Genomic DNA, 27,818 nt, shown 5'->3' with positions numbered 1-27,818 from the left:
AATTTGGTGTCCCTCTACAGATTTCTCTTCCCTCCCTCTTAAAAGCTAAAAGGACTAACACAAACTCATGTTAATTGGATTAAATTATCTGCTTACTTGGATTATTTTGGTTTGTCATTTTAAAAATGTGTGTGGGGCTGGGGATGGAGCTCAGTGGCACCATGTCTGCCTGGCAAGTGCAAGGTCCTGAGTTCAATTCCTGATACCGAAAAATAAAAATAATAAATGTGTTTTACTTTCCAAACCATTCTTCCTAGTTCTACTGAAACGTCAAACTATTTACTCTTATTTAATATACCGAAATCCCAATTGAATAACTAAATCCTAAAATTCAACTGGGTTCCAGAGGTCTGTGGAAAAGCAAGCTTTGTAGCAATACAAAAGAAAGTGATCCATTCTTATTGTGAAGCAAGTGTCAAGCAGGAAGAGTTGTAGCCAGAAAGGTGATTCCAAGATTCCCAAATGCTTCTGACTGAGGCCTTCAGATTTTGTTTGAAACAGATTCTCAGAATATCAAGCATGTCTTTATTCAAGTAGAGGTACAAAAGCACATTCCTAAATCAAACGCATACATGTGATTTGTACATATTTTGTTATTTAGGCATTACTTAGTCCTCTGTTTCATGGTCACCAGAGGTAATTATTGATCTCTGTTAAGGGTATACATGTTTGATAGGGAAAAAAACATGCATTTTTCATTTGCTTTTTACATTTAGATTACTTAATTATATATCGATTTCATTTAGGCCCCTACCTTGCCCTGATGAGAGCCTATTCTTGCTGATGGAAAGATGTAAAATATACTGGTAGAACTATCCTAGAGGTTAGCCACAGGAGGCTTACAATGTATTTTCACATATTTTTTGCAGATCCCTAATGAATATTATAACATCTGAACTATGAAAGCCTCAATTGTTGGACTAGAATTTTAAATAACACTTGTCCTATTCACAAAATGTTATGAAGCTTAAGATGGAAAAACTATTAAAATGCTTTGACATCTAAATAATGATGAACTCTTTTTTAGGTACATGACAATAACCCTGAACTCTGGAGCCAACATTTAAGATCATTTTCATTAATCACAAAAGCCACATTCTTTCACATGTGTAAGTCCCATTAAAATACAAAATTATACAGTCCACACATGTAGTCCAAGCTACTCTGGAGGCTGAGGCAGGATCACCTGAGCCCAGAAGTTCAAGGCCAGCTTGGGCAACAAAGTGAGACCCTATCTCAAAAGCAAACAAAAACATGATGATGCACAAATAATTACACACAAAGAACCCACACTTCAAATACTGTCCTGAATTGATGGAGAGTGGGAGAGGAGTCCAAACAGATAAAGCAGCAGTCCTAATGGTTAGATTTTAGCAGGAACAGATCTGCCATTCTCCTAAAATAGTCTCTAGATATATTACATAAGAACAACATATTTTATATTTACTTTGGAAATTTTCTGGGTTTTGTATTGTGTATGTGTTTTTTGTATGAAGAGTTCTGGTATGTATATGAAGCTTTTTGAATGTGTTCTTAATGTTTTTCCTATCAAAAGCAGACCTGAGGGTTTTTCTGGACTTCAATAGCGGCATATAAGAGAACTCTAAACTTAGACATGCAGAACAGGCAAAGAACAAGTGCAGCTAGGCCACCAGGAGTCTTACTGGCTCCCTGATGTCAACATCTCTTTTAGAGGGCTACTGATGCAGACAAGGCAGCTAAAAGCTTGGATGTCACTTCAAAAAGTTTTAAAAAGTTGTGCCACAAACTCAGGAAGACTGAATCTTCCATACTTACAGATGGGCTGAAGGTGAGAATCCAATTCTTTAAAAGATGCTTCACTGTAGGAAAGATACCAGACCCAAGTAGGAATGGCATATCTGCTAGTGACAAGCTTAAAACTAGGAAACCACCAACTTAAAGTTCATAAAGGAATGTAGGAATCTAAGGTTTGTGGCTATAAAGAAATTGGGATGTAGGGTCCTCAGAAAAGAGCAGGCCTAAGAATCTGTTTTTGAGACAACTTGGGCCAAGAACGGCAGAAAAAGCTAAATGAGCTACTTTTCAGAAGTTGGTATATGCTTTAAGGTGCATTAAGAGTATCTTGGGAAGCTGTGACTAATAAGAACCAATTCCAGGATGAATACAAATGTGTATATAGGCTATATTAAAATGAAAATAGCTTAAATGAGTTCCACAAATAAAATACACATACTTAGGACATATATTAAATATTGCCATGAGCATACAGGACTGCATTCCAAATTATTTTTGAGACTAGATTCTTCCATAATGAAAGACTGGGACTAAATATTAACAATATCATACATAAGAAATAACAATTTTCTGCTACTTTAATGTTGGGTAAAGACAACTTTAAGTACTGAGACAAATTTCTCCATCTGCATTCTCATCTGGTATATTTTGATTACAACAAAGATTTGATGAATTCTTACTGAAAAGATCTGCCACATTTACTACACTCAAATGGCTTCTTTTGGGTAATTCTTTGATGTTGAATGAGCATTGGACTTTGACTGAATTTCCTCACATATGCATTTATTAAACTCATGGGCTTTCTGCATGACATGAATCTGATACTGAAGCAAGGTAGTTCCTTTGATTGCTTTTTTACATATTGGAATTTTATTCCAGTACAAATTCCCCAAATATGAATAAGGAATGAAGACAGTGTGTAATTTACCACATTCAGTATTTTCATAGCTTTTCTCACGGGAATGGATTTGCGGGAGCCAATTAAGAGTTTAACACTAACAGCTTTCCAACATTTATCACAGAGGGTTTCCCTCTTTCTCTCATGAATTGATTTTGAATACAGTCTGAGCTATGACTGAAGCTTTACCACATTCAGTACGTACATGACTTCACCCTGGTGTGAACTCTTAGATGTTGAATGAGGACTGAACTTGACTAAATGTCTTCCCATGTTCACTGCATTCATAAGGTTTCTCTTTGGTATGAATTGTTTGATGCTGAACAAGATGTGCTCTCTGACTGAAGTTCTTTTCCCATGCATGACAGTCAAAGACTTTTTCTCTGGTGAGAACTTCCTGTTGCAGGAGATCTGAGCTGTGACTGAAACTCTCCTCATGATCATTACATTCATATGATTTCTCTTTCCTATGCATTTTGTGATGTTGAATAAGACATGAGGTTTGACTGAAAGCTTTTCCACACTCATTACATTCATGTGGTTTCTCTCCTGTATGAATTCGTTGATGCTGAATAAGATGTGAATTCAATCTGAAGTCTTTTCCACATTCAATACATGTATAGGGTTTTTCTCTGAAACGAATTCCTTGATGTTTAACATAGGCCAAACCACATTCATCACACTCATAGGATTTCTCTTGGTGGTGGACCCTCTGATGTTCAACTAGATATGAAGTGTGACAGAAGTCACTGCAACATACAGTACACTTACAGGGCATCTCTCTGTGAATTCTTTGGTGTTGAGTAAGGTGTACACTACGACTGAAGACTCTTTCGCAATTGTTACACTTGTAAGATTTGGCTTTGGTGTGAATCTTCTTATGCTGAATTACATCTGAACTCTGACTACATGATTTATCAGACTTTTCACAGGATTTATCAGATGCTTCACATTTATAAGGTTTTTCTCTAGTGTGTATTCTTTTATGTCGACTAAGACTTGAGCTCTGACTGAAAGATTTCTCACATTCTTTACATTTGTAGGGTTTCTCCCTGGTATGGATTCTCTGATGTCTAGTAAGGGCTGAGCTCTGATGGAAGACTTTTCCACATGTATCACATTTATAGGATTTCTCAGTGGCAGAAATGCTCTCCCATTTACTAAAGTGGGAGAGATCCATTAGGCTTTCTTTGTATTCACTATTCTGAAAAGTCTGTTGTAGATTTATGTGTTCATGTTTATCAGCAGCTGAGTTCTGCGTGAAATTCATGTCATACTTATTGTCATCAATATTCTGTATTCTAAGAACTCTGTGGTCTGTATCAAGGGCAGAATCCAGACTGAAGCTTTTTTCAGGCTCATTACATTCATTGTTCTCACTGGTGATAGTTTTCTTGCTGATTGTTATTTGTCTAAACTCTCTTTCCAGGAAGAGAAATTTCCTTAGGATTTCCTGAAGCCTTTCTAATCTGTCCTCAGACTCATGCACTTCTCTAGTCTCAGGAACTTGGGAAATATCCTGTTTGAGTCTTCCTACTCTCACTTTGTATGAATGTACTTCTTCCAAATTTTTCTGCTTAGGAATCAACAGCTTGTTCTCTTCTCTGGTTTCTCCATCTGATACAATATATAAATAGAAAATACAAATGTAATCTATACCCTGTACTTAAAAAGAAAACTCAGATAGAAGAAAACTAAGTAATGTAGTATGTGCTAACATAAGAGAAGTTTATTTACTCTGAAAAACAAGCACAAAATCTCAACAGCAGATGTTAAGGGCATGAACAGGAGCAGCCTGGTGGGATCCAAATGGATTGCCGAGTGGCAGAAACTAGAAGTGCGTTTAGCAGAGTAAAGAGGATAACCAGTTAAGGCATTTCAAAACAGCTAATAGGGAAATAGTTCAAAAGGATTTTAGGTAAGCAACTTGAATAGGGGCCTAGTACAACTTGTGCACAGGAGCTAAATAAATACAAAGGGTCAACCTAAACTACAGGCAAAGGCAGGGGCTCTCTATTCCACAACAGACAGAGCTCTTCTTTTTGACTGCCAAAGCAGTCACAATTGACTCAACAATTCAACTTTACTTCCCTACTAATTCCATGTGATTGATTCTGCCTTACTCACCTGAGGAGTCACCTCTTAAGACTTCTCTATTCTTAGTTTCCAGATCAAAGACCTGTAGATCTTGTTCCAGCTGGGAGATCCCATCAGGCGTGGAAATTGGAAATCCTGCTCATAGAGAAGGAAATGGGATGTGGCAATTTATCCCCAGAGGCTACACAAGCCACCTTTTTCTTGTAATTAATGATTAATAAGGAAAGAAGTTAAGTTCTGAGAAGACATTAATTAGAAAGGCCTGGAGAGTGAAAAGGACAAAGATCCTCTATGAGGAGCTCAGATTTATGCTCTAGGAAGAGGTGTGTTAAGCAGTAAGATGATAACTTGCAAGCAGCAGCATTCATTTAAACATTATTCAGACAAGAAAATTTATGCATTGGTGTGTACCTGTCTTCACAGAAGTTATCCTTCACCCTCCATCTGTGACCTAAAGATAAATCCTTATATTGATCTGGCCCTCAAATATCAAATATAATTTTGCTGGACTGGAGAAAGGTGAAACTCAAGTACCTGCTACATGCAGAACTAATGGTCCAAGAATCAATCTCAAGAAACAATCAGAAGTTCATTAAGAAAAATCAAAACACCAGGGATGTAGCTCAGCGGGGCAGCGCCTACCTGGCAAGCGTGAGGCCCGAGTTTGATTCCTGGTACCAAATAAGAAAAAAAAATTCATAAGAACCAAAACACAGACTGATTGCTGGTTCCTCTTTGGCACATTTGGGTAACAGGTTAAAACAGTCTGTAATTCAAACTGATTTAGAAGAGTATGAGATTCCCAACACAGAAAAATGATTATTGTAGTTTGGCATGGCCAGCTACTCAGGAGGTTGAGGCAGGAGGATCTAAGTTTGAGGTCAACCTAGGCAACAAAGTAAGACCTTATCTCAAAATAAAAAGGGCTGGAGATGTAGCTCAAAGGTACAATGCTTGCCTAGAATGTGCGTGCACCCCTTCCCCCCCAAAATCAGATTGTTTCAAAAAAGGGAAATGATTACCTTGATTTATTACACTATGTTATTATATTTTATATATATATATATATATATATATATATATATATATACACACAGAATCACCCCAATAAATCTGATAGAGATGCACAAATAGTATGTTTCAAAAAATCTAGGGCTGGGGATTTAGCTCGGTGGCTTCACCACCTGCTGCACAAGTGCAAGGACCCGAGTTCGATCCCCGGTACCAAAAAAAGAAAAAAAAAAAAATCTCTTTACTCTCAAGAAATCAAAAAAAAATTAGTTTCTAAGCACTTGAACAAAGTCTATGACAACCTTACCATTAGCTTACACTCTGGTTTATTCAACAAACATTTATAGAGTGCCTCTTATGTATGAACAGTGGAGGGGATGGAGAGCCCAAACAAAAGTCCATACTTTCTGTAGCTTGCATACTGGACTGCTAGTTACCTCTCTTTTAATGCTTTTTTACATTTTTATTTTTTTTAATTTTTTTTTTTTTTTTGGTACCAGGGATCAAACTTGGGTCCTTGCGCTTGCCCAGCAGGCAACAAAACCACGGAGCTAAATCCCCGGCCCAGCCTCTCTTTTAATGCTAAAGCAACAGGCAGTCCTTTTTTTTTTTTTTTTTTTTTGTGGTACCGAGGACCAAATTCAGGACCTTGTGCTTGTGAGGCAGGCACAGTGCCACTGAGCTAAATCCCCCGCCCAGCAGTCTACTTTCTTTATATATTGAGCCCAGAAAGCATCTAAAAGTACACACACAAGGCCTAGCTCAAGCCATTCATCTCCAAAAAGCTTTCCCTCCACTTACTGAATGACTACAAAACGTATTTTTGTTCCCCTTATCCTACATGTCACATATAATGGCATTAACAGATTCTTAATAAGTGGTTTCAGGGCTCATCATACTCACTCAATTTATAAACTTTTTGACAGCTGGGACTATGTGTCTTTTATCTTGCACTTCTTTTGATCTGCTTAACAGCTACTTATTGAGTACCAACTCTGTGCCCAAGTGTCAACTTATTAACAGCTACTCAATTTTATAAAAACACAATGGTCCTGGAAAATGTGATGACCAATAGATGCCCCCTTGGGATTCTATTTGACAGCCTATGAGTAAGGAGATCAGAATAGATACATGAAAGGCATTTACTGGTTTCTGCACTCCAGCTGGGGATTGAGAGTCAGTTCTCCTTCCAGACACTTATTTTATTTATTTATTTATTTATTGGTACCGGAGATCGAACTCGGGTCCTTGCACTTGCAAGGCAGGCAACGGAACCACTGGGCTAAATCCCCGGCCTCAGACACTTATTTTAAAGTCTTCCATTCAAGTAAAATAGTTTTGCTAGAGTGGGAATGCAGCCCAGAAGTGGAGTGCTTGCCTAGCATGCACAAAGCCCTGGGTTGGTTCAATCCTAGGCACTGAAAAAGAAAAAGGTTTAAAAAGTAGTATAACCTAGAGATACAGGACTTGCCTTGTGCACACAATGGCTTGGGTTCAGTCCCACACCAAAACATATATATATACAACGGTACCTCAGTTCACAATCGTGGAACAAATTCTGCGACCAGAATCATGGAATTAATTTAAGTTCATAAACTGAGGCACCCCTGCATATGTGTGCACATGCAAACACACACACACATATACACATATACATGCATATACACACACATATATACATGTACACATACGTATGTAATGAGTGCTACAGCACTTGTCTAGCATGTGTGAGGGCCTAGATTCACTCCCCAGCATGGAAAAAAAAACAAAAACATAACGTGACATGAAGGAGCAAACACTGCGTTCAGAATTCTACTAACAATTTACAACTTTTAACTTTAGATATTTACTAAGGTGTTTCTCGGTATTTAATATTTAAGACAAACTGGCTATTTGCTTTATAGTTACATTTAAAATACAAATGCACAACAAAAAAAAGGTTGCATCATGTGGGATGAGGAGTTTGATATGAGACTGTATTTAAGAAAATATAAGAGAAAATGTCTAACAAGCAGTTAAGAGATAGGACTACAGCTTAGAAGAGAGAAAAGGGCTTGCAACAGACTTAAAGCCACTTGTAACATAAGTATTATCACAGTATTAAGGGTGCCATGCCAAGAGATTTACAAATTTTCACTGATTTAATACTCATTACTTTATAAGGTTGGAACATTATTGTTTTCATACAAATGGGAATTTAAGGTGTCAAAGTAGCTTCCTCAAGGTCACAATAGCTGGTGAAACTAGGAACATAGCTTTAAACACTCTACTAGCAAAAACTAATGACAGTGAAATAAAATCCATTACTTCCTTCAAAATACATACAGAAAGAGAACAGAAGACCAACATATTAACAACAGACTAAAAGGTAAAAATAACAGAGGAAAAAGTGATTAGAATAAAGCATGGAGAGCCAGGATTCTAAGAATCTCAAGCCATACAAATTTTAATTAAAAGGGATCTAAAAGATAATTTAGTATAAAAGAAATATAAATCTTTTAATAATAAAAATCCAAACCAATAGGCAATAGTTTGAGCAATATCCAATTTGAGGAAATTGTACGGTAAAGAAATAATTTTGGGCCAAGGATTTAGCTCAGTGGTGCCATGCCTACCTCACAAGCGCAAGGTCCTGAGTTTGATCCCCGGTACCAAAAATAATAATAATAATTTTAACATAATCCTTAAATTTTTATTTATTTTAGAAAATCTGATAAATATCATTTGCTGTGCTTTCCAAAATATTAACTAACTAGCATGAGCCAGGTACTCATATACATAATCTAATTTAATCATCAATACAACTGAAAAAGGCAGACATTATTTTTCATGTTTTGTAGATGAAGAAGTGTAGATTAATCTGCTTGACATATCACAGCTAAGTTTGATTCCACAGTCTTCCCACAGTCTTCCTGTCACAGAAAGGATTAACGGTAGTTTTTATTGCCAATGAGATGAATGCTTTTTTCCAAAATTTTAACTCAAAACTCTACGCTTTCAAAATATGCACTCAATTTAAATTTTTCCTCTCTAAAACTAATTTTTATTCAAATCTTTTAATTTTTTAATGTAAATCTCAATAGTTTTCTAATTAGTTTTACTGTAGTGTGGTCTTTAAGAATAACATTTGAAGCCAGGTGTGGTGGCACATGTTTGTAATCTCAGCACTCAGGAGACTGAGGCAGGAGGATCGCTGTGAGTTCGAGCCCAACCTGGGCTACATAGTGAGTTCAAGGCCAGCCTGGACTATGTGAAACCTTGTCTCAAAAAAGTGGTAGGATTCCAAGCTTAAGGCCAGCCTAGGCCACTTAGTAAGACCTTCTCTCAGAAACTGATGGGGATGTAGCTCAGTGGTAGAGTACTTGCCTAGCATGCACAAGGCCGTATGCTCAACCCTTAGCACCACAAAAATTAAATAACATTTAAATTTTACTTTATTTGGCTTGTTGCTTTTACCAGAGCTGTGCTAAAGATTTTTGCAATTTGGAAGCTTCAGGCTTCCCTTCATGGTCCTTAATAAATATGCAAATAAAATCTCTTCTTAGCAATAGCTGGGGGGCGGGGTTGGGCCTCACACACTAGCCATGCATTCTAGCACTTAGCTACACCCCCAGGCTTTTTGGATTTTTTTTTTGTTTTGGGGGGGTTTTTTTGGTACCGGGGATCGAACTCGGGTCCTTGGGTCCTTAGCTTGCGAGGCAGGCGGTGGAACCACTGAGCTACATCCCCAGCCCAACCCCAGGCTTTCAAAGAAAAATTCTCACTAAGTTGCCAAGTTGCCCTCAAACATGTGATCTTCTGCCTCAGCCTCTCCAGTGGCTGGGATTACAGGCATAGGCAACCACAATGAGCAATAGCATTCTTCTATAGCTACCTCTTGTACTAGACTACATTCCTAGATAGTTTCACTTTCTGACCCCAAACTGTATAAACTGGTCTGTCTGCCCAACTTATCATGGTCATTTTGACTTTTCTTATTATCACAGTACAGATAACCCGGTAAAAATATTTAAAATTCTGAGGCAAGAGGATCACAAGTCCAAGCCCATCCTCAGCAACTTAGTGACCTGGGGAGATCCTGCCTCAAAATAATAAACGGCTGGGGATGTAAGTCAGTGCAAAGACCCCTGGTTCAATCCCCAGCACTAAAAAAAATTTATATGCTATATATGGCTGCACTTATTATCCTAAAAGCACAAAAGAGTAGAAAAAAGTACATCCTTCAGAGACAGATCTGGATCCTAAGCCCATTAACTTCTCTGAGCCTCAATTTCCTTAGACACAAAGTAAGAATAACGTCTTCTGTTCACAGTTATCATAAGGATTAAGTGATATAAATACATACTACCTGGTACCACATTGCTCAGCAAATAGTAAATAGTAGAAAACATTCTGTGGAAAATCACGGTTGCATCCCATGACATCAACTTCAAAAAGCCATTGGTATGTATAAAACATTCCTGATTTACTGATTCATTTATCACCAACTAGAATTTTGATAAGCTTGTTTCTAATGCCATCAACTATGATACAACACCTGGCACAATGACCCACCCCTCCTTCTGGATCTGAAATCTTTGGCACTCACAAGCAATTTCCTTTTGGGTGCAAAAGCCAGGTGTGGTGGCACACACCTGTAATCCCAGCACTCAGGAGGCTGAGGCAGAAGGACCACTGCGAGTTTGAGGCCAGCCTGGGCTACATAGTGAGTTCAAGGCCAGCCTGGACCACATAGTAAGACCTGATCCCAAAAAAACCAAAAAGAAAAGCCAGTTATTTGTTCATTGTCAACAACCAAAATATGCTTCTTTTAAAATTTAATAGTGAAAATTATTTATTATACACTTTTCACTTAGTTATTCCTATTCTGCATATTCTGCATATCTTCTATTCTCCACTGTCTACTGGAAGCACTTAACTGACGTTTTGCTGTGATTGTTTTGTTGTTGTTTTGGTTTTTTGAGACAGGGTCTTGCTTTGTAGTTCAGGCTGGCCTTGAACTACGTAGCCCAGGCTGACCCTGAACTCTCAGCAATCCTCCTGCCTCAGCCTCCTGAGTGCTGGGATTACAGGCATGCTCCACCACACCTGGCTCAGCTGTGACTGTTCATACTCTGTACATTTACTAGCAGACAGTGAAAGCACTTAACCAAAGGACTAAAGTTCTAATGTCTATGGCAAATACAATTCAGAGTTACTGCTATGAGAAAACAGATGTGAACTGTAAATGGAACTGCTAAGTTAGGACTGAATTATAAACCCCTTCTGTCACAACCACAAACAGTATAACCTTAAATTTCAGGTGCAGTTCACTGAGCCCACAAATACAAAATGGCTTCCCATAAAAATAATTTCCAAAGAAATGCTGCTGACCTTGTTGCAAAAGCAGGGTGAGAAGGTAGGCTTCTTGTGTGCACCTGGTATGTCAAAGTATGCATGTGTGTCCTGTGTGTGCGCACACAGAGATGTCATGGAAAATGGAATAAAGCTCAGTCTCACTGCACTTTGTGCTACTAGATAACATTGTACTGTAGTTTACAAGTTTTGCTATGAAGTTTCTTTACTCCAAAAATTAGACAGATTAATGTTGGAAATTCTGTAATTATTAAGTAAAATTGACAATAGTTTACAATTATATATATATCATTTTACATTTTACAAAGTTATTAAATATACATTCATGTTGATGCCCTGAAAGAGAGATTTAACTTCTTTTGCCCTCCCGTTTCCCCTCCATCAAACAGTGCTAAGGAACACTTAATCAGGAAAGGTACTATAAATGCAGCAATCTGTATAGTCCCACATAGTCGGGGGGGAAGGCAGGCCTTTGACGGAAGGAGAAAACTCTGTTGTAAAAAAAAAAGACAAAAAAAAAACCCATGCCCTGTTGTTAAACATAAGGAAAGCCCAGGGGTAGCAGGAGAGTGAGGCAACACAAGGGGCAGGTCCTGCTCACTATGGAAGAGAGGGGCACACACCATATGTGCCACATTATATATAACACAAGGCCACATCTGAAGAGGTGCAGTTGAACTTTTGAACTCAGGAGTTTCTTAGAACATAAGCATCTGACCACCAAGTGTGGTTTCTGAATGAACTGGGTTCAAAATGCACCTGGTTGCAAGGAAAGGCTTCCTCAACTCCTCATATTAGAAATTTAACAAAGGTCATTTGAGAAGCTACAAGTAACACAGTGGTGGTATCCCAGGGAGCATCTATTCCGTCAACCAAGTTTAATATCTTACAATTGTGGAAAAGGAGTTTCCGAGCAGGGACGAGCACTACCGATGGGAAGCCGACACTTGGGCCATCTCTTGGAGATTCCTGCTGAAAGTACTGCAAGTGTTTCTCCAGAGAAAGCACTTGCCTGGGTATGACTCAGAGCTGGGCAGGAATTCACACAATGAATCCGGGTGGTAGGAAGGCGAAGAAGTATGCCTATAAAGATCAAAGAGCCAGGAATGGAAAACACACTAAAAACCTCTCCAGTGGGCAGACTTCCGCCCCACAGTTAAGACGACCAAGTGAATCCTAAGTGTAATCAGGGAAACAAAGAAATGTCCTGCACGCCACCCATCTAACCAGAGCCAATGAGAAATGAAAGCAAAGAGTGCGAGTAAGTACATACACATACCTGCTTACAGAAGCACAGACAGGAGAGAGACAGACAGACAGGGACAGAGGGAGAGGGAGAGGAATGATGCTCATCCCAAGGAGGCTGCCAACAATCCCCTGCTGGGGGCTGTCAAGTGTGCTATGAATGACTAACTCTAGCTGCCTATTGCACCATTCAAAATGACAAAGGACAGGCGTGGCTTAGGAATTTTTTGTTTTCCTGGTTTTCTTGAGACAGAGTCTCACTATGTTCTTCAGGCCGGCCTTGAACTCACTATGTAGCCCAGGCTGGCCTCCAACTCAGTGATCCTCCTGCTTCAGCCTCCCAAGTGCTGGGATTACAAACACACACCACTGTGTCCAGCAAGAATTTACCCTATTTTTGTACGGGGTAACTGTCTGAGACTTCCGCTACCCTGGGAGTAGTTACTTGGGATCACCACCGAGATAACGCATTGAAATGTACTCACAGTGAGTCATGCCATTAAATCAAGTCTCTCAAATTTGCCTGTGTGGAGATGAATCTGGGGATCTTAAGAGGTAGGAGACTATTCAAAAAGGATTTCAGTCGCTTTTTAAAAAGCATTTCTTCTTAGGAAAATGGGAAACTCTCAGATACAGGACAAACCTACCAGAGAAGAAAGAGCCTGGCTGAGGCGGGGAGAGTACTCTAGAGTCTCTTACAAAAAAGAAAAAGACAGAGAAGGTGAGAACTTAAGCAAAGCACAATCAAGTTTCTCTTTGGTAACAGGGAACAGATGTCCCAGAAAGCAGAAAATATGAACTTAGGACAAAGAGTAGAATGTCTCCTCTTGATACTCCCAAGCAACTTTAATTATCCTTTCCAGAGGAGATGTCCTTAAAGATATGAGGATTCAGAAGTTCTAAGACCTGAAATCTGAGCCACACTTTACTAACCCTTCTCAGAGACTTCACGTTTACTCAGAAACAAGTAAAGAAATCCAAACAGGTAAATTGAGTTATAAGAATGTCCTTACCCAGTGAGACCACGTTCCCATAATTCTCTAACATCACTTCTCTGTAGAGGTCCCTCTGAACAGGGTCCAGGCGTCCCCATTCCTCTCGAGTAAGGTACACAGCCACATCCTCGAATGTCACAAACTCCTGAAATAACACATCCTGGCTGCTCTGCGGAAATGAGGCCACTGTAGCGCCATGGCCAGGAAGCAAAGATAATGACAGAGCGGGTATCTGTCCAGTGTGTATTTATGTTGGGGAAGATGAAGAACAGATTAAAATATAGGGAGCTGATCCCACAACCCTTCAATACCTAATAAGTGCCCATCATAGCACCATGGACAAGCAAGATTTACTCTTGGTGTCAGGGAAAGTGGTTTGTGTGAAGTGCAGTTCTCTAAAGAGAATCAGTTCTGCTAGTGAAAAAAAATTCCAGAGAAGGTTTAACAGGCGGACTGAGAGGCCACACTCAATCAGCAGCAGTAGTCTCTGAAGAAAAGCAGAGAGTTCCTCAGCTCACCTGGTACCTGGCTGTCAGGGGTGCAGCTGCCTGGTCTCCTGGGCTTCCCTGGTGGGGAAGGGCAGGCACCTGGGGAACAGGTGGAGCTGAGGGGGAGAAAGGATCAAGAGTAAGAGCAGCCCTAGGGCCGGGGATTTAGCTCAGTGATTTCGCGCCTGCTGCGCAAGCGCAAGGACCCGAGTTTGATCCCCGGCACCAAAAAAAAAAAAACGAGTAAGAGCAGCCCTTCCACAGGGCTCCCTTCAAGAGGCCTCTCTAGCACAAAGGGTGTCAATGGGACCCTCTTTCACATCAATATACTACTAAAACCAAGCGATATATATCAGGTATTGGGTACCTCTACTCTGTCCCTCCTTGGTACTTGTATGTCTTACTTATGCCTGTTTAGGCCCACGATGCAGGATTTTATTAGGAAATCTCCTATTTCCCTTTATCCTTGTAAGCTGACATTCTTCTCACAGAAAGGTAAGTACTGTCCTTGCTCTGTGATGGGCAAAGCATAAAGATTTGTAGTGACTTATTGAGGCCAGAGTTAGTTACTAGGCCTCTAACAGTTTGCCAGACACAGGTCTATAAACTCCATTAAGTTTTCATCTTGCAAACGGGCACTGTCTCAGCAACCAGTGTGTAAGGCTTCCAGGAACAAGAAGCGGTCATTTGCTTCTTCACAATGCTTTCCACATTCCCGCAATGTCCTCACAGCACCCTGCCCACCGTGGCACGCCTCTTGTGGTGCTGGCACACAATTATTTCTGACACCAGAGCTGGCCACAGCAATCTAAGACACAGTTCTTAACAAATCCATAAGAACAACAACAACAACAACAAAAAAGGCCAGCCAACCTATCTATACATAGCATTAAAATGAGACTCTACAGTCAGTAGTAACAGGCACTGTGTTCAAACAAGGGATTAAATGGTTGCTTTCTTAACCAAAACTACATTAGTCACAAACACTGCAACTGCAACAGAACGGCAAGTGGCAAAGCGGCAGACATCAAGGAAGGACACTAAGTGAAGCCAAAAGGGAGCGGGAAAGGTCCTAAGTCTAAGAGGAAGTGAGAGCCAGACAAGAATTAGGAGATGGGGCCAAAGCTGCATAGCTCAGAGATTATTCTAGACGCGGTAACTGGGGTGAAGTGAAGGTTGTCTGAAAGACACAAAGCCACAGAGGGTGTGACCACCACTCTGCTTATTAAAGATGAACCATCCTGAACAGAGGGGCCCGGCCCAGTCCTCCCTCTAGGGGCCACCTTTTTCAAGTTGCTGACCTTGTCATACCAGGCAGGCCCAGGAGCCCCTCTAAGCTTCCATTCTCCTGGATACAAGTGTTGTCTCTGCCTTACCCCGGGTGAGTCCCTGCTCCATGTCCGTGTCCTGCATGAATTGAGGCTCTGGGGAAAGACACTCAGACTGGGTCTCCAAAGACTGAAACTGGACCCTTGGTGATCCTGTAGCTTCTTGGGCTGACAGTTCCTCCATCCCTGTTCTGGAGAACAATGACCATCACTGCAGGGTGAGATTAGGAAAAATGATTGGAATAAGATTTTAAAAAAAATCACATTACTTCATATCCTCAGGACTTAGGAAAATATCTTACACACTGTAAACACTCAATAAAAGTTCATTAATAATGATTAACCACCCAAAAGAAACAAGAGAAAGGAATATGGTTATTATTCAACTTCAAATACTTCAGATCCAAATCATTAGGTCCAAGTAAGCAAGTTTATTTGAACTCTACTAATTTGGAATCTGTGATATTTAAGAAAAAACTCGTAGGCATGCTGGCACACACTGCCGGTAATCCCAGCACTGGGGAGGCTGAGACAGGAGGATCACCCAAATTCGAGGCCAGTCTGAACTACATAGTGAGTTAAAAAAAGAAAAAAAAGTACTGTTGAATAGCGCAAAGCTTTCTGTGGAATGTCTAAAACAGCTGAAATCTACAACTTTCGTTAGAAGCTAAAGTTTGTACCCAGAGAAACATGCTTGGTATGATTACTCATTGTTTCTTCCAAAGAAGGCCCCTGAGGAGTTACTTGGTAACAATTTGGCAGCACACTTCAAATTACTAAATGGGGCTGGCTAACGATAAAACTCCATTTTGGGGAGTCTTGTGATACTGTCAGACTAGATGGGCAGTCTAACAGGAACACAAGGAAAAGCTGCGATTCCGATTAAGTCTGACCGGTGTCCTTCAAACCCAAGGACGTGACAGGGTTGTATCCTCCAACAACCCTCTGTAAGGGCCCTCGCCCGGCTCCGAGCGTGGCCTCCAGAGGCTCCAAACTGGGGATCTGCCCTGCTCCCACTTCCCTCTTAAGCAAAAGCAAGCTCCCAAAGTGCGCAGCAGGCGTACAGACCCAGCGCACACAGGACCGGTCACGGCGCTCGGACTGCGGGGCTCTTTATCCGCGGGGCTTCGGGGCGACCAGGACCGAAGACGAACGGGCTCCCGCGCCGGGCCTCTACGCGATCCAGAAGGTGAGGACAGCCTTCACCCAAGGCCCGGCATCGCCTCCTCCTCCTCTTCCTGGGGAGACGAACCAAGGGGCCTCTCTCACGGCGACCCGAGAACGAACGGCTTCCGGGAGACTCAACGGAGCGGAGAGGCGGGCTCAGCTACGTCCCGTCAGGGACACACTCCTTCGCAAGGCCGCGCCAGCTCTTCCGGGCCGCTCTAGATGGTCGGAGGGCGGCGCGTCTCAGTGGCATTTCCTGCAGTGGAGCGCGGGTCCCGGATGCGGCCCCGGATGCACCCCGGATGAGAGTCCTGGCTGTGGGCTCTGGATACGGGCTCTAGCGCGGGTCCCCGGATGAGGGCCCTGGACGGGGGGATCCCGAATGAGGGTGCCGAGTGAGGCCCCCCGCTTAATAGGTTAGTGTCTAGTAGGTCTTGGATGCTGACTACTACACTTGGCTTCTTCACGTTTTGCAGCAGTTGCACCGCCCTCTCTGCTGATCTGGTGGACGCTTCTAACCACACAGCGATAATGACTGCGACCAACTTCGGGGAAACTGCCCCCTAACCCTTCCCTGACGCCAGCCACCACTGCGTAGAGGGGAGGCCAGCCCAAGTGGGCACGTATTTGGGGTGAGGAGTGTCTAGCCTAATGGTCCGGCTTACCTGAGCTGGTGCAAAATGTGGAATATCACTGACTAATGGCACCTTGGTGATAGGAAGACATGAAGTTGTGGGTCAAAACCTATTAAATGTGGTGACAAAAGGGTTAAAATTCTCAACACCCAAATTTCTCTGCTGATACAATCCTGCCCAGGACATACTGGGGAGTCAGGAGGTATTCTGCTAATCCTGAGTAGATAAACATAATAAAAATAAAGATCTAGTCATCCCAGTGAGCCCTGACCCATTTTCTCTCAAAGAATTAATGTGTGGGCCGGAGATTTAGCTCCGTGGTTCCACCGCCTGCCGCCTCGCAAAATCCCGAGTTCGATCCCCGGTACCAAAAAAAAAGTGCTATCCTAAAACTAAAGGGGCTTCTGTGAGACGCAAGTAAATGACCTTGGCAATTTGCAACTTTGATGTACAACTTCAGTTACAACAAGAGTTTCTGGAAGAGTAACAGGAAACAGCGTGCTCTGGAAAATGTATCTAAGATATCTCCATTTGCCAACTCAGACCCTTTCCCACATCTTCATTTTCTTACAAAATCCATAACCTCTCACACTGAACATGCCTGCTGTCCCTCTTGACAGTGTGTTCAGATCTGAATAAACTCTTGCCTTTCCTATATTCCTTGACTCTTGGTAAATTCTTTTACCACCTGTATCACTGGCCCTCCACATACTTATCTGGCGCAGCATTAAGGATCTTGGGGAATGCAGGAGGGGATGAGGTTAAGTTGGAATGGAAGAGACAGAACTAAGACTGAAAACAATTATGCTCCTGGCTAGAAAGACTCAGCTGTGCAGATAGGCTGGGTTGGCAAAGCACTGGGGCAGGCACCCTTAGGCAGTGACTGTCTGGTATGCCTCCATCCTTACAGACTGTGATGGATTGTGGAGGAACTAGATTTGCAAGACAGTTACCCTCTTAAAGTATGAAAAGTGCAGTGTAGTGTCACATGCCTTTAATCCCAGCACTCAGAAGGCTAAGGCAGGAGGGTTGTGAGTGGGAGGCCAGCTATATACTGAGACCTTGTTGCCAGCCAGCATGGATTCTTGCTTTAGTAGAAATGGAAATTAAAGCACAAATTTACAGGAGAAAAACCTTTATTTGGAAAGTTAGAGGGAAGATAGGATTTCAGTTTAGGTAGCTGATACAGGGGTTTAGATTGACCCACCCACAAAGGCAAGCAGCCAATATTCAAGGATTATTAGTTGGTGGGCTAAGATCCAGGTGACCACAGGTTTAGAACAATGAATGGAAGGGTAATGAATGTCCCTTTAAACCTCTTATCTTGGTATCCTCTGTCTTGGATGGGTATGAGATCAGGTAAATTCAGGGCTACTCAATACTGTCTGGCCAGCTACTAGGCAGACATTCCCTAAATAACATACCCCTATGAAAATCTAAGAAGCAATTTAAACCAAGATGTATAATAATAAAGGTTACAAAATAAAAATCAGGCTTTGCTCTGCTTTTAGTTCCCCACCTGAGAACATCTCAGTTTGTACTCATTGAGTGGTAGGAAATAATTTCTGCAGCAAAGGTGAGCAAACTATGGCAGCAATGCAGTTTGTCCAAGTTATAGCTGACTCAGGCCATTTGCTCCAGTGTGAGGATCACAGGAAGCATCCAGTTAAGAGTCCAACTCCCAGCCAGGCATGGTAGCACACACCTGTAATCCCAACACCCTGGAAGGATGAGGCAGGAGAATTTCAAGTTCAAATTAAGTCTGGGAAATTTAGGATTTAACAAGATCCTGTCTCAAAATAAGGGGGTGGGGGGTAGGGTAGTTCAGTGTGAACTACATTGTGGTTTAATCCCCAGTGTGAAAAAAAAATCCACCTCCCCAGCCCACCATGGATAGGGATGAGACAGGAATACTTAGGGTCTTGTGACCCACTGGTATGCCCATCAATGGTAGTGAACCTATGGTATGCATGCCACAGATGTTTGTTATCATTGAAAGTTCTAAAATGTTCACCATCATTGGGCTAGATCCTTACAGAATGTGAAGCCTTATGGGGGAAGTAATCTGCTAGGGACAGCTAAGCTCTTAAGAGAATCAAAAAAGTAGTTCAGTAATTTGTACCAATAAATTAGAAAATGGACAAAATGGAAGTAGAAAAATATAATTTATTGAAGTTGACTAGAATAATAAAAAAAAAAGTAGTTCAGCATGGTGGTGTACACCTGTAATCTCAGCACTCAAGGGACTGAGGCAGGGGGATCATGGCTTTGAGGCCAGCCTGGGCTACATATCAAGTGTGAGGCCACCCTGGGCTACTGTTGAGGACCAGCCACCATGCGCGTAGATTGGTGAGGGGCCAGATTACAGGCCCACAGGCCCAAGGTAGGTGTTAACTTGCCTTAGGAAAAGAGAAGTATGACTTCCTGTCAGCGTGGAAAGCCATAAACATAGTACTTCTCAGACAAGATAGCTCCTACTGAGGGCAATAAATTATGCAGATATCCCAGTGTGGGGAAGGACCTTAACTTTTCCCTTTGAGATGCTAAAACTTGGTCCCTATCTGGCTATTGTAAAATTACTACAGTCTCTGTTTCTAGGATAGAATACCACACTCTCCCCTGTCCTTCTTAGTAAATAATAAGTGGGCCCACCATGGAGTTTGTGGAAGCCTATACCTAGAGACAATTTCCTCCTGGTCCCCCACTGTAAATAATATACTATATCTGTCTTTTTCCTTTACTCCCTGTTGTTCTCACTACAGGTATTCAGGAGTCTAAAGAGCTCTGGTTAGCTTATACAGTAAGACCCTATTTCCAAAAACAGAGTCTACTTCCCTCCAATATTCACCAAACCCTAACAAACAGTGGGGTTCTATAAGAAACACCAGCTACTATTTTGTTTTTTAGCACAATTTTCTTCCACAATAATTAAGATGGCACTGTAGAAACTACCAACATTAAAAGTGATCATTTTTTTAGCTTAAAGTATGTTGCTGTAAAGAAAATATGGGTTGGTGGTATAGATCATAGTGGAGCACTTGTCTAGCAAGTACAAGGCACTGGGTTTGATCCTCAGCACTGAAGAAAAGCAAATACTGACCCCCCGCAAAAGAACAAAAAATGTATGTGTAACTATTCCAAAGGGATTGATTGAGTACTTCACTCATCTTTCCCATGTGCTCACCATTGCAATCCACATGGATATGTACAAATGAAGTAAAATATCACACTCCTGCTTACACCTTTGTAGTTCAAGATTGCTTTCATGTGCAGAAGTTAAACTACTGAAGAAACACTGGGTAACTAGCATAGATTGGGACAACTCTGTGAGAGAAAATTTTGAGTTGGAACCTGAAAAAAGTAATAAACTGCTATTTTACCTGGACAACTTGCAAGTGATGACATAAAAAAGGTGCTATGGTCCTGGCAAGTGTCCTGAGAGTGTCCCCCGTGTATGAAAGGCTTGGTCACCAGCCTATGGCACCACTGGGAAGTGGTGGAATCTTTAGGAACTTAGACCACTGAGCACGTGCCTTTTAAGGGGATACTGAGACCCCAACCCCTTCCTCTTTCTCTTTACTTCCATGCCACCCTGAGGTGAGTAACTTCCTCACCAGGCACTCCCTGCCATGGTGTGCTACCTCAATGTAGGACCCAAAGCAGTAAGGCCAATAGACCACAGTCTGAAACTAACCCAAAATAAACCTTTCCTTTTATAAAATTTTATCACCTCAGGTATTTTGTGATAGTAATGTGAAACTGACTTAACACCATAGCAATTCCACTATTGTTACCCCAAAACCTTCCTGGAAAGAGCTAAACTCAGAGTCCTACCAACTACCTAGCATTACACAGATCAAGTTTTTAAAGATACTGCGGAAGATGATGGAGAGGTGAGCAACAGAGACAGAGCCTCTCTGAGGTTTTGTGTCCAGGCATGAGAATAAAGCAATGTGAGGAAGAGAAGAAGGAAGGAAGGGAGTTCTGGGACCCAGGAAGGCTCCGAAGCAAGCACTGAAGCCCACAAGGAGAGTGGAGAGAGACTCTCCAACCAAGAAGAGGGCGGCAGGCTGCACCTCAGACCTCCGCTCGCACTTGTTCCACGCGAATGGCAGCTCAGACCTACAAACTGTGACTGCTGGCAGCCCAAGAGACCTCCACAGAGAGACAGACCACTGGAACAGAGACAGTGCGTGCAGCAGACTGCAGTGGTTGCTGTGTTGCTGGGGTTTGGACGTCTCCCAGGAGAGACAAACAGCCCACAGATGTCTTGGAGAGGAGCCAACTGAGCTCAGAACTCACAACAGCTGTGGGCTGGCTCCATCTAATGGCTTCCAGTGTCAAATCGGCAGGAGGTTAGGGAGCCCAGTTTGAGCCAGTGTAGGGTGTGCAGTGTTGCAGGCTCCACAGGTCCAGGCTTGCTGGGATTAATCAACTCAGATCTGTATGCTGCCCATGTTGTCTACCAGCGACAGCAGAGACACGCCTTGAAGTAGACAGGGGTCCCCCCTGCCCCGTTTCTCTCTTATCTTGTTTTTGTTTTTCTTCTGTTTTGTTTTTTGTTGATTGGTTGCTCTTGTTTTTATGAGTGTGAACATAGTTTCTAGTGTTTTTTTCCTGTTAATTTGTTCTGTTCTTGTTTTTCTACTTCTCTTTCTCCCATCATCTTCACCAGTTTCCCAAAGTTTGCGTGATCTTCCTTTGTCATCTAGACTTGTTTCTTTCGTTTTTTTTATTTTTTATTTTTTTGGTACCAGGGATCAAACTCGGGTCCTTGTGCTTGCGCTTGCGAAGCAGGCGGCGAAACCACTGAGCTAAATCCCCGGCCCTTTGTCTTCTATTTCTTTCTCTCTCTCATTTTTTTTTTTTTTGGTACCAGGGATCAAACTTGGGACCTTGCGCTTGCAAGGCAGGCAGTGGCACCACTGAGCCAAATCCCTGGCCCTATTTCTCTATTTTTATCCTCTAGAAAAAATGAAATCAGAAATAATTTCTCACATAACAACAGAGATTGTGTCCACAGTGCAAAACATGATTAATAATGCTAGGGTAGACACAGATAAAAAAATAGAGGAGTTGAGGGCCGGGGATATAGCTCAGTGGTTTCGCTGCCTGCTGCGCAAGCACAATGACCCGAGTTCAATCCCTGGTACCAAAAAAAAAAAAAAAAAAATAGAGCAGTTGATGAACATGATGGAACAAGTGGAATCTATAAAACATGCAAACAGGAGGCCAAGGATTTAGCTCAGTGGTTCTGGCGCCTGCCTTGCAAGCACAAGGTCCTGAGTTCAATCCCCAGTACCAAAAAAATAAAAATTTTTTTTAAAAAGACAAAAAAAATCCATGCAAACAGATATCCAGATTAAAACTCCATTGAAAGTTTACGCTGCAGAATGAGTCAATGTGAGGACAGCATCTCAGATATAGAAGACAGGACTGCAATTAGTGACCAGGAAAAGAAAAATTTCTTAAAAATAGTAAGGGGCCACGAGAAATCAATCCAGCAGCTGCTAGATGATGCAAAGAAGAATAACATCAGACTGATCAGAGTCAAGGAAGAAACAGGAGAGAGTGCAAACAACATAAAAAAACTGTTCACAGAAGGATAGAAAACTTCCCAAACAGGGGAAAAGAACTTGACAGACAGATAAGTGAGGCATATAGAACTCCAACTAGCCATGATCAAAAAAAAAATCTACACCTAGGCATGTAATAGTTAAGATTCCAGAAACCCAACAAAATTCTACAAGCAGTGAAAGAAGCAAATCACAAACAAAGGAAAGCCCTTCAGAATCACAGCAGACTTTTCAACACAAACCCTCAAGGCAAGAAGAGCTTGGAGTGAAGTATTTCAAGCCCTAAAGGAAAACAACTTCCAACCCAGATTGATGTACCCTGCAAAACTATCTTTCAAAATGGATGGAGAAATAAGATACTTTCATGGCAAAGAGCACCTGAGGAACTTCATGAATACCAAACCAGCACTCCAAAAAGTTTTAGACAATACCCTAGGAAAAGACAATGAGGATCACAACCCCAGGAAACCCAGCAGAATGAACCCATCAGGTATGACAAAAAGTTAAATGCAAGGGGGTTGAATCCAACAAAAAGAAAAGGCCATGACAAGGATAACTCAGTACACATCAGTTATAACCATCAATGTTAATGGCCTCAATTCACCAATCAAAAGAAATGACTGGCAGAATAGGTCAAGAAGCAAGATCCAACAATATGCTGATACAAGAAATACACTTAATTCAAAAAGAAACTCATAGACTGAAAATTAAAGGGTGGAAAACAATACTCCATGCGACAGGAACCCGGAAAAAATCAGGAGTAGCTATCCCATGCCACTCCGGTCCATGTGAGCTTCTCACTGGGATCTGCTCACATTCACTTATGGGATGTGGGCGGGCCTTTGGCTGTTGCTGGTTGGCCTGTGCATCTCTTTTCTAAGCTGCCGGCCTTTGTCTGGGGCCTGTGGGCCCAAGCTGCTGGAGTCTACGCAGGGCCCTGGCTGGGACCTGCGCACACCCACACCGCTCTTGTCCACTCAGGGTTCTTGCTCTGTTTTGAGACAAGGTCTCACTGTGTAGTTCAGGCTGGTCCTGCACTCACTGTGTGGCCCAGGCTGGCCTTGAATTTGCCGTGACCCTCCTGCCACAGCCTCCTGAGCGCTGGGATTTCAGGTGTGTGCCATCAGGTCTCGTTAATTTTTTTCTCTTATAAACAAGATTTTACCATTCCCCTAGTGGTTAAGTTTATTTATCTAGACCTAGTGATAGGTTTGGGCTAAGACAGTCATATACTTTCCTGGTCATATATATATTGGTAATAAATACAGTACTTGTAATTTTTTTTTGTACCAGGGATCAAACTCAGAACCTCGCACTTGCGAGGCAGGCACCAGAACCACTGAGCTAAATCCCGGGCCCAGTACTTGTAATTTTCTGCCCAGGCACAGATCAAAGTAGTTGCCACATTGCATCAGACTCATGATTTATTATGCTCATCATTCTGCCATTACCAGAGGCACTAAAGAGGAGACACCTTGTGAAGAGGTAAAATCATCATTGACATCAACTCCAAACATACATGTTCTTCAATTTTGTTCACCCTTGAATAACCCTAATTTATTATCTGCTGTATTTTCAGCATTTCTGTAAGTAACTGCTGCCCAGAATTCCAGTGTACTTCTGTCATTTTCCCCTTTTTACATCATTCTGGTTTCAAGAAATGTCTTAACAGTCCTACTATCCAAAGATCCAGCAATTTCAAATCTACACTCACCGATTTTTGAAGTTTCCTTTCTCTGGAACTCCCCTAGAGCTTGTTTTTTTTCTCATGTCCACCTACTAGGCTTGCACTTTCTGGTGAAGCCATGTCCATGGTTTTTCACAAGGACAGAAAACTGCTAACATCTTTGCTTTATCTTAAGTCAAAAGAGCAAAGCTGGGCTGTGCTCAAGGAAAAGAACTCAAAGAGGGGCTTCTTGACACATTCTGTTGGGGCTAAATGCCAGGAGCAGTAACTAAGCATCTCAGCACCCTAGAGCCCTTCACACCACCACTCCCTACCCATAACCCAGAGCCCAGGGTGGGCACAGAGGACAGATGAGAAGAGCACAATTCTTGACCCTCAAAACACACTGACCAATCAAAGAGCCCACTGGAAGTGAGTCACTGTCCTGCCTTCCTCAATGAATGCTACCCTCCATGGGAGTTCTCTAGGAACCCAATAGGTCTCATCTCAGTGGCTCCCTAAGTCATCCTCTATAAAACAAAGAATTTAAGGGGCCAGGCATTTAGCTCAGTGGTTCTGGCACCTGCCTTGCAAGTGCAAGGTCCCAAGTTCGATCCCAGGTACCAAAAAAAAAAAAAAAACCCAAACAACAAAGAATTTAAGCTCCTCCTCAGCCTGGGGGAAAAGACCAAGTTCTAAAAGAAGGTTCTCATCAACCAAAAGGAAATAAAAGGACTAATGGGAATCTAGCCTCCTGGGTGGAAAGTGCAGGTCACCTCATATAGTACAGAAGCTTAATTTGGGCTAATTCTTGGCCAAGTTTGTAGTAGTCCACTGTGATCTGCCATGATTCCTATTATCTGCCCTGATTCATGATCCTGCTTTTACAAGGTCCAGCCTGGTGAATCAAATGCAGATATGAAAGGGGCTGTTACTCCTATATCTATTAAATATGCAAGGGTAGCACTAATCTCTGCCATTCCCAAGAAAACAATATCCTTGCTTAACTACCTTGACAGAATTGGAGTATTTTCAAGAGCTCCCACCGTATTTCATTATATTCATAGCCTCTCTCTTGTGTAGATTTTCAAGCATGAAGATGCCAGCTAAAACATTTTTCTATTACAACAGATCTCAATCTACAGGTAAAGAAACCAAGGTGACAGTTCTACCAATTAAGTATGTCCAGTCTAATCACACACTGAGGAACCAGGAAACTGACCAAGTGGGCCCACGCAACCAGTGGATCCATAGGGGTATGGACCTCAGTTAAGATTCCATTTACCTGACTCCCATACGCTTCTGGAGGAGGAGAAAAGAGTCTTGGGTATTCTTTGTTTCTAACACAGAACTACCTCAGTAAAAGGCTATGGGTCTCTTTAGAATAAGTAGGGAAATCACTCTATATGCACTTGCCATCCATCACATTGTAGGATCCTTCCTCAAGGCAGCTAAAATCAATGGGCTCTTATGAATACTGGAACTGAGCCAGGGATTGTGATTTCTCATTGGGGTAGTTGACTCCACACTTCTGTTCATTTGTTCTGATTAACTATATTAAGCAAAACTCTTATTAGACATTTCTATATATCCCAAAGTCAGCCTCTAATCTGCCCATTCAGGCATTGCTGCCCATCACAGTAATTGTACCCACTTTGTTGCTGATAGTTATATTCTGCTACATAGATTCTGCTATTCCAACATCTACCATTACCTTTGCTATTGGGAAGCCCAGTTGTCTAAGAGCATCTCTTACTATCTATCAGTCCAGCAAGTGAGGATAGTCAACAAGCTTTTTAGAGATGCTTATGCTCCCATCCCAACCAGTGCAGTCCTTATTATCTTAGTAAAGAGTGCTCTCCAGAACCTCCTAAGAAACATAGTTGGTGGTAGCTTGCTTGGCCTTATATAATAATTTCAACCAAGTTTCTCTATTTATGAACTTCTTGATACTGTTGTCCAGCCTGCCACAGCAGTTCTGGTATCTCTACATCATTTAATATGGGTCTTGTCTTTCCTACCTTTTCTCTTTTTTTTCGACAGTCCTATTATTTTCTCAGGTTGGTTCAGAACTTCAGGGCTCCAGCAATCCTGCCTCAGTCTCCCAAGGAGATGGGATCATATACAGGCATGTGCCACCATGCCTGGCTTTTCTGACCTTTCAAGAATCATCCCAACAGTTTATTAGACTCATTTACCACTTGTCATTTTGTTGAATTCTGTCACACAGAGTGGCCTCAAGTTTTCCAAATTTAATTAAGTCCCTGGTCACCACTCTTAGGATCCACTATTAGGAAGTCTCCAGTCCTGCCAGTACCTCCTAACCAAGACCTGCAACTCCTTTGATGTAGAATCACTGTCCTTCCTTTAGCAGGCCTAGCCCTTGTAAAGTCAGGTTATGGTGAGACCTAATCCTCCTAACATGTCTGGTAGACAGGTAGGGAGGTGGGAGCAGGTTCTGAGGGTCAGCATTGTCTTATACATCACCTGTTTCATTCCGGGCACCTACACTGTTTCAGATAGTGAAAGCTTCTATTTTCCAACAAGATGGACCACTTATACAGGATGAGTTCAAGGGACTTTAGGGATTCAAAAGTGCTCAAGTAGGGTTATTCACATAGTCCTATCTTTTCCACCTCTTCCCTGCCAGAGCCCTGACTTTAACTAGAGCCATCTTGGTTGTGAATTCAAGCTACTATAAAGTTCAGTCATTTTCAGTTAAATCTCATAGGTGAACTTTAGTTATGGGGTTATGTCTGTAGATGAGAGTGTCTCTCACACTCTTTAGCTTGTTAGCTATTCCCTCTCATTTTCTATCTTCAAGGAGTCAGTGGCTTTCAGCAGAAACACTGATCCCATAATCATATTATACTCCTGTTTGACCCAAACCTTACATAAATCAGTTCATCTTTTCCACCTGTATTCCATGCCAGTTTACAAGTCAGTATCTAGTGATTAAACAGGTACCATATGAAAAGACTAGCAATATTCCACTCTACCAGTGATGGGGTTATCATGGCCTAATGAGTGACCAACTCCACAAGCCACTCTTACAGTCATCTTCCTAGGACCACTTAGGGCACCAAGTGTCTTATGTGAGGTTCTCTAGAGTACAGCCTAGGATAGAGACTCAGTGCTACATAGATTACTGAGTGTGCTCCTCAGGAAAAGCCTTGGAGGGAGGGAATGAAAGACAACAATGAAAGGAAAAAGCCAAGCTTGGAAGTGGCCTGATAAAATCTAGCCTTGGCCCAATCCCCAGAGGGTTCTAGCACACAAACTGAGCTAGTTTCCCCCATCAAGGTAAGTGAATCAGCTTTTTTTTTTTTTAAATCCCTGTCAATCATGTCAACCAGTTATTGGATGAAGACACAGAGGAGAAAACTCCTGGGCTGCGGCAGCTCCCATCTTCTAAGAACAATCCCCAAGTCTCTGAAGAAAGACAGCTGTGTGCACTTAGCAGGCAAAACACATGAGGGGTGGGTGCAACACCTTAGTAAAGGAGTCCGGAGAGGGCGACACCATGAGTCACACATACAATCAACAAACACTTCATGGGGACCAAAGTCAGCAGAAGCAGG

The 27,818-nt window shown here is 41.9% G+C and overlaps 1 protein-coding gene, 1 long non-coding RNA gene and 1 pseudogene across 21 annotated transcripts; 1 reads left to right on the top strand and 2 right to left on the bottom strand.

The window, feature by feature from the left end:
- Positions 1–502: 502 nt before the first annotated feature.
- Positions 503–18,960, bottom strand: Znf655 (zinc finger protein 655). 20 transcript variants are annotated; one of them, XM_087195886.1, is made up of 8 exons: positions 16,262–17,064; positions 15,242–15,384; positions 13,896–13,981; positions 13,396–13,522; positions 12,028–12,220; positions 5,414–5,442; positions 4,802–4,906; positions 503–4,291 (listed from the first exon to the last, which is right to left on the bottom strand). In XM_087195886.1, the coding sequence occupies exons 2-8, from the start codon at positions 15,375–15,377 to the stop codon at positions 2,904–2,906; spliced, it is 2,064 nt and encodes a 687-aa protein (XP_087052012.1). In that variant the 5' UTR covers positions 15,378–15,384; positions 16,262–17,064; the 3' UTR covers positions 503–2,903. The 20 variants fall into 20 exon arrangements, 19 of the variants coding, with proteins under 19 accessions (XP_087052012.1, XP_012926101.1, XP_087052020.1 ...); XM_013070647.3 differs by having other exon boundaries at positions 15,242–15,404; positions 16,262–17,056; XR_015445337.1 differs by lacking the exon at positions 5,414–5,442 and having other exon boundaries at positions 15,242–15,404; positions 16,262–18,960.
- Positions 10,323–11,677, top strand: LOC147822721 (uncharacterized). Its single transcript, XR_015445339.1, has 2 exons — positions 10,323–10,400; positions 10,880–11,677. It is a non-coding gene; the product is annotated as an uncharacterized LOC147822721 (long non-coding RNA).
- On the bottom strand, positions 10,742–10,875 carry LOC147822722 (signal recognition particle RNA; annotated as a pseudogene).
- Positions 18,961–27,818: the final 8,858 nt, after the last annotated feature.

This window comes from Heterocephalus glaber, unplaced genomic scaffold (genome assembly GCF_053883595.1).
Source record: "Heterocephalus glaber isolate CG9 unplaced genomic scaffold, H.glaber_assembly_v1.0 deba00001610, whole genome shotgun sequence".
Classification (NCBI taxonomy): domain Eukaryota; kingdom Metazoa; phylum Chordata; class Mammalia; order Rodentia; family Bathyergidae; genus Heterocephalus; species Heterocephalus glaber.
Note: the sequence above shows the minus strand (reverse complement) of the source record. Positions and strands in the feature narration are given on the sequence as shown.

Excerpts from the sequence above, each read along its gene's own strand:
- Znf655 (XM_087195886.1), bottom strand. The coding sequence starts at position 15,377 with ATGGAGGAACTGTCAGCCCAAGAAGCTACAGGATCACCAAGGGTCCAG. Across the intron at positions 5,443-12,027 it reads GAAACTCCTTTTCCACAATT|GAATCAAACTCGGGCCTCAC; the intron begins GTAAGATATTAA and ends ATTTGGTACCAG. Across the intron at positions 4,907-5,413 it reads TCGGGCCTCACGCTTGCCAG|GATTTCCAATTTCCACGCCT; the intron begins GTAGGCGCTGCC and ends CTCTATGAGCAG.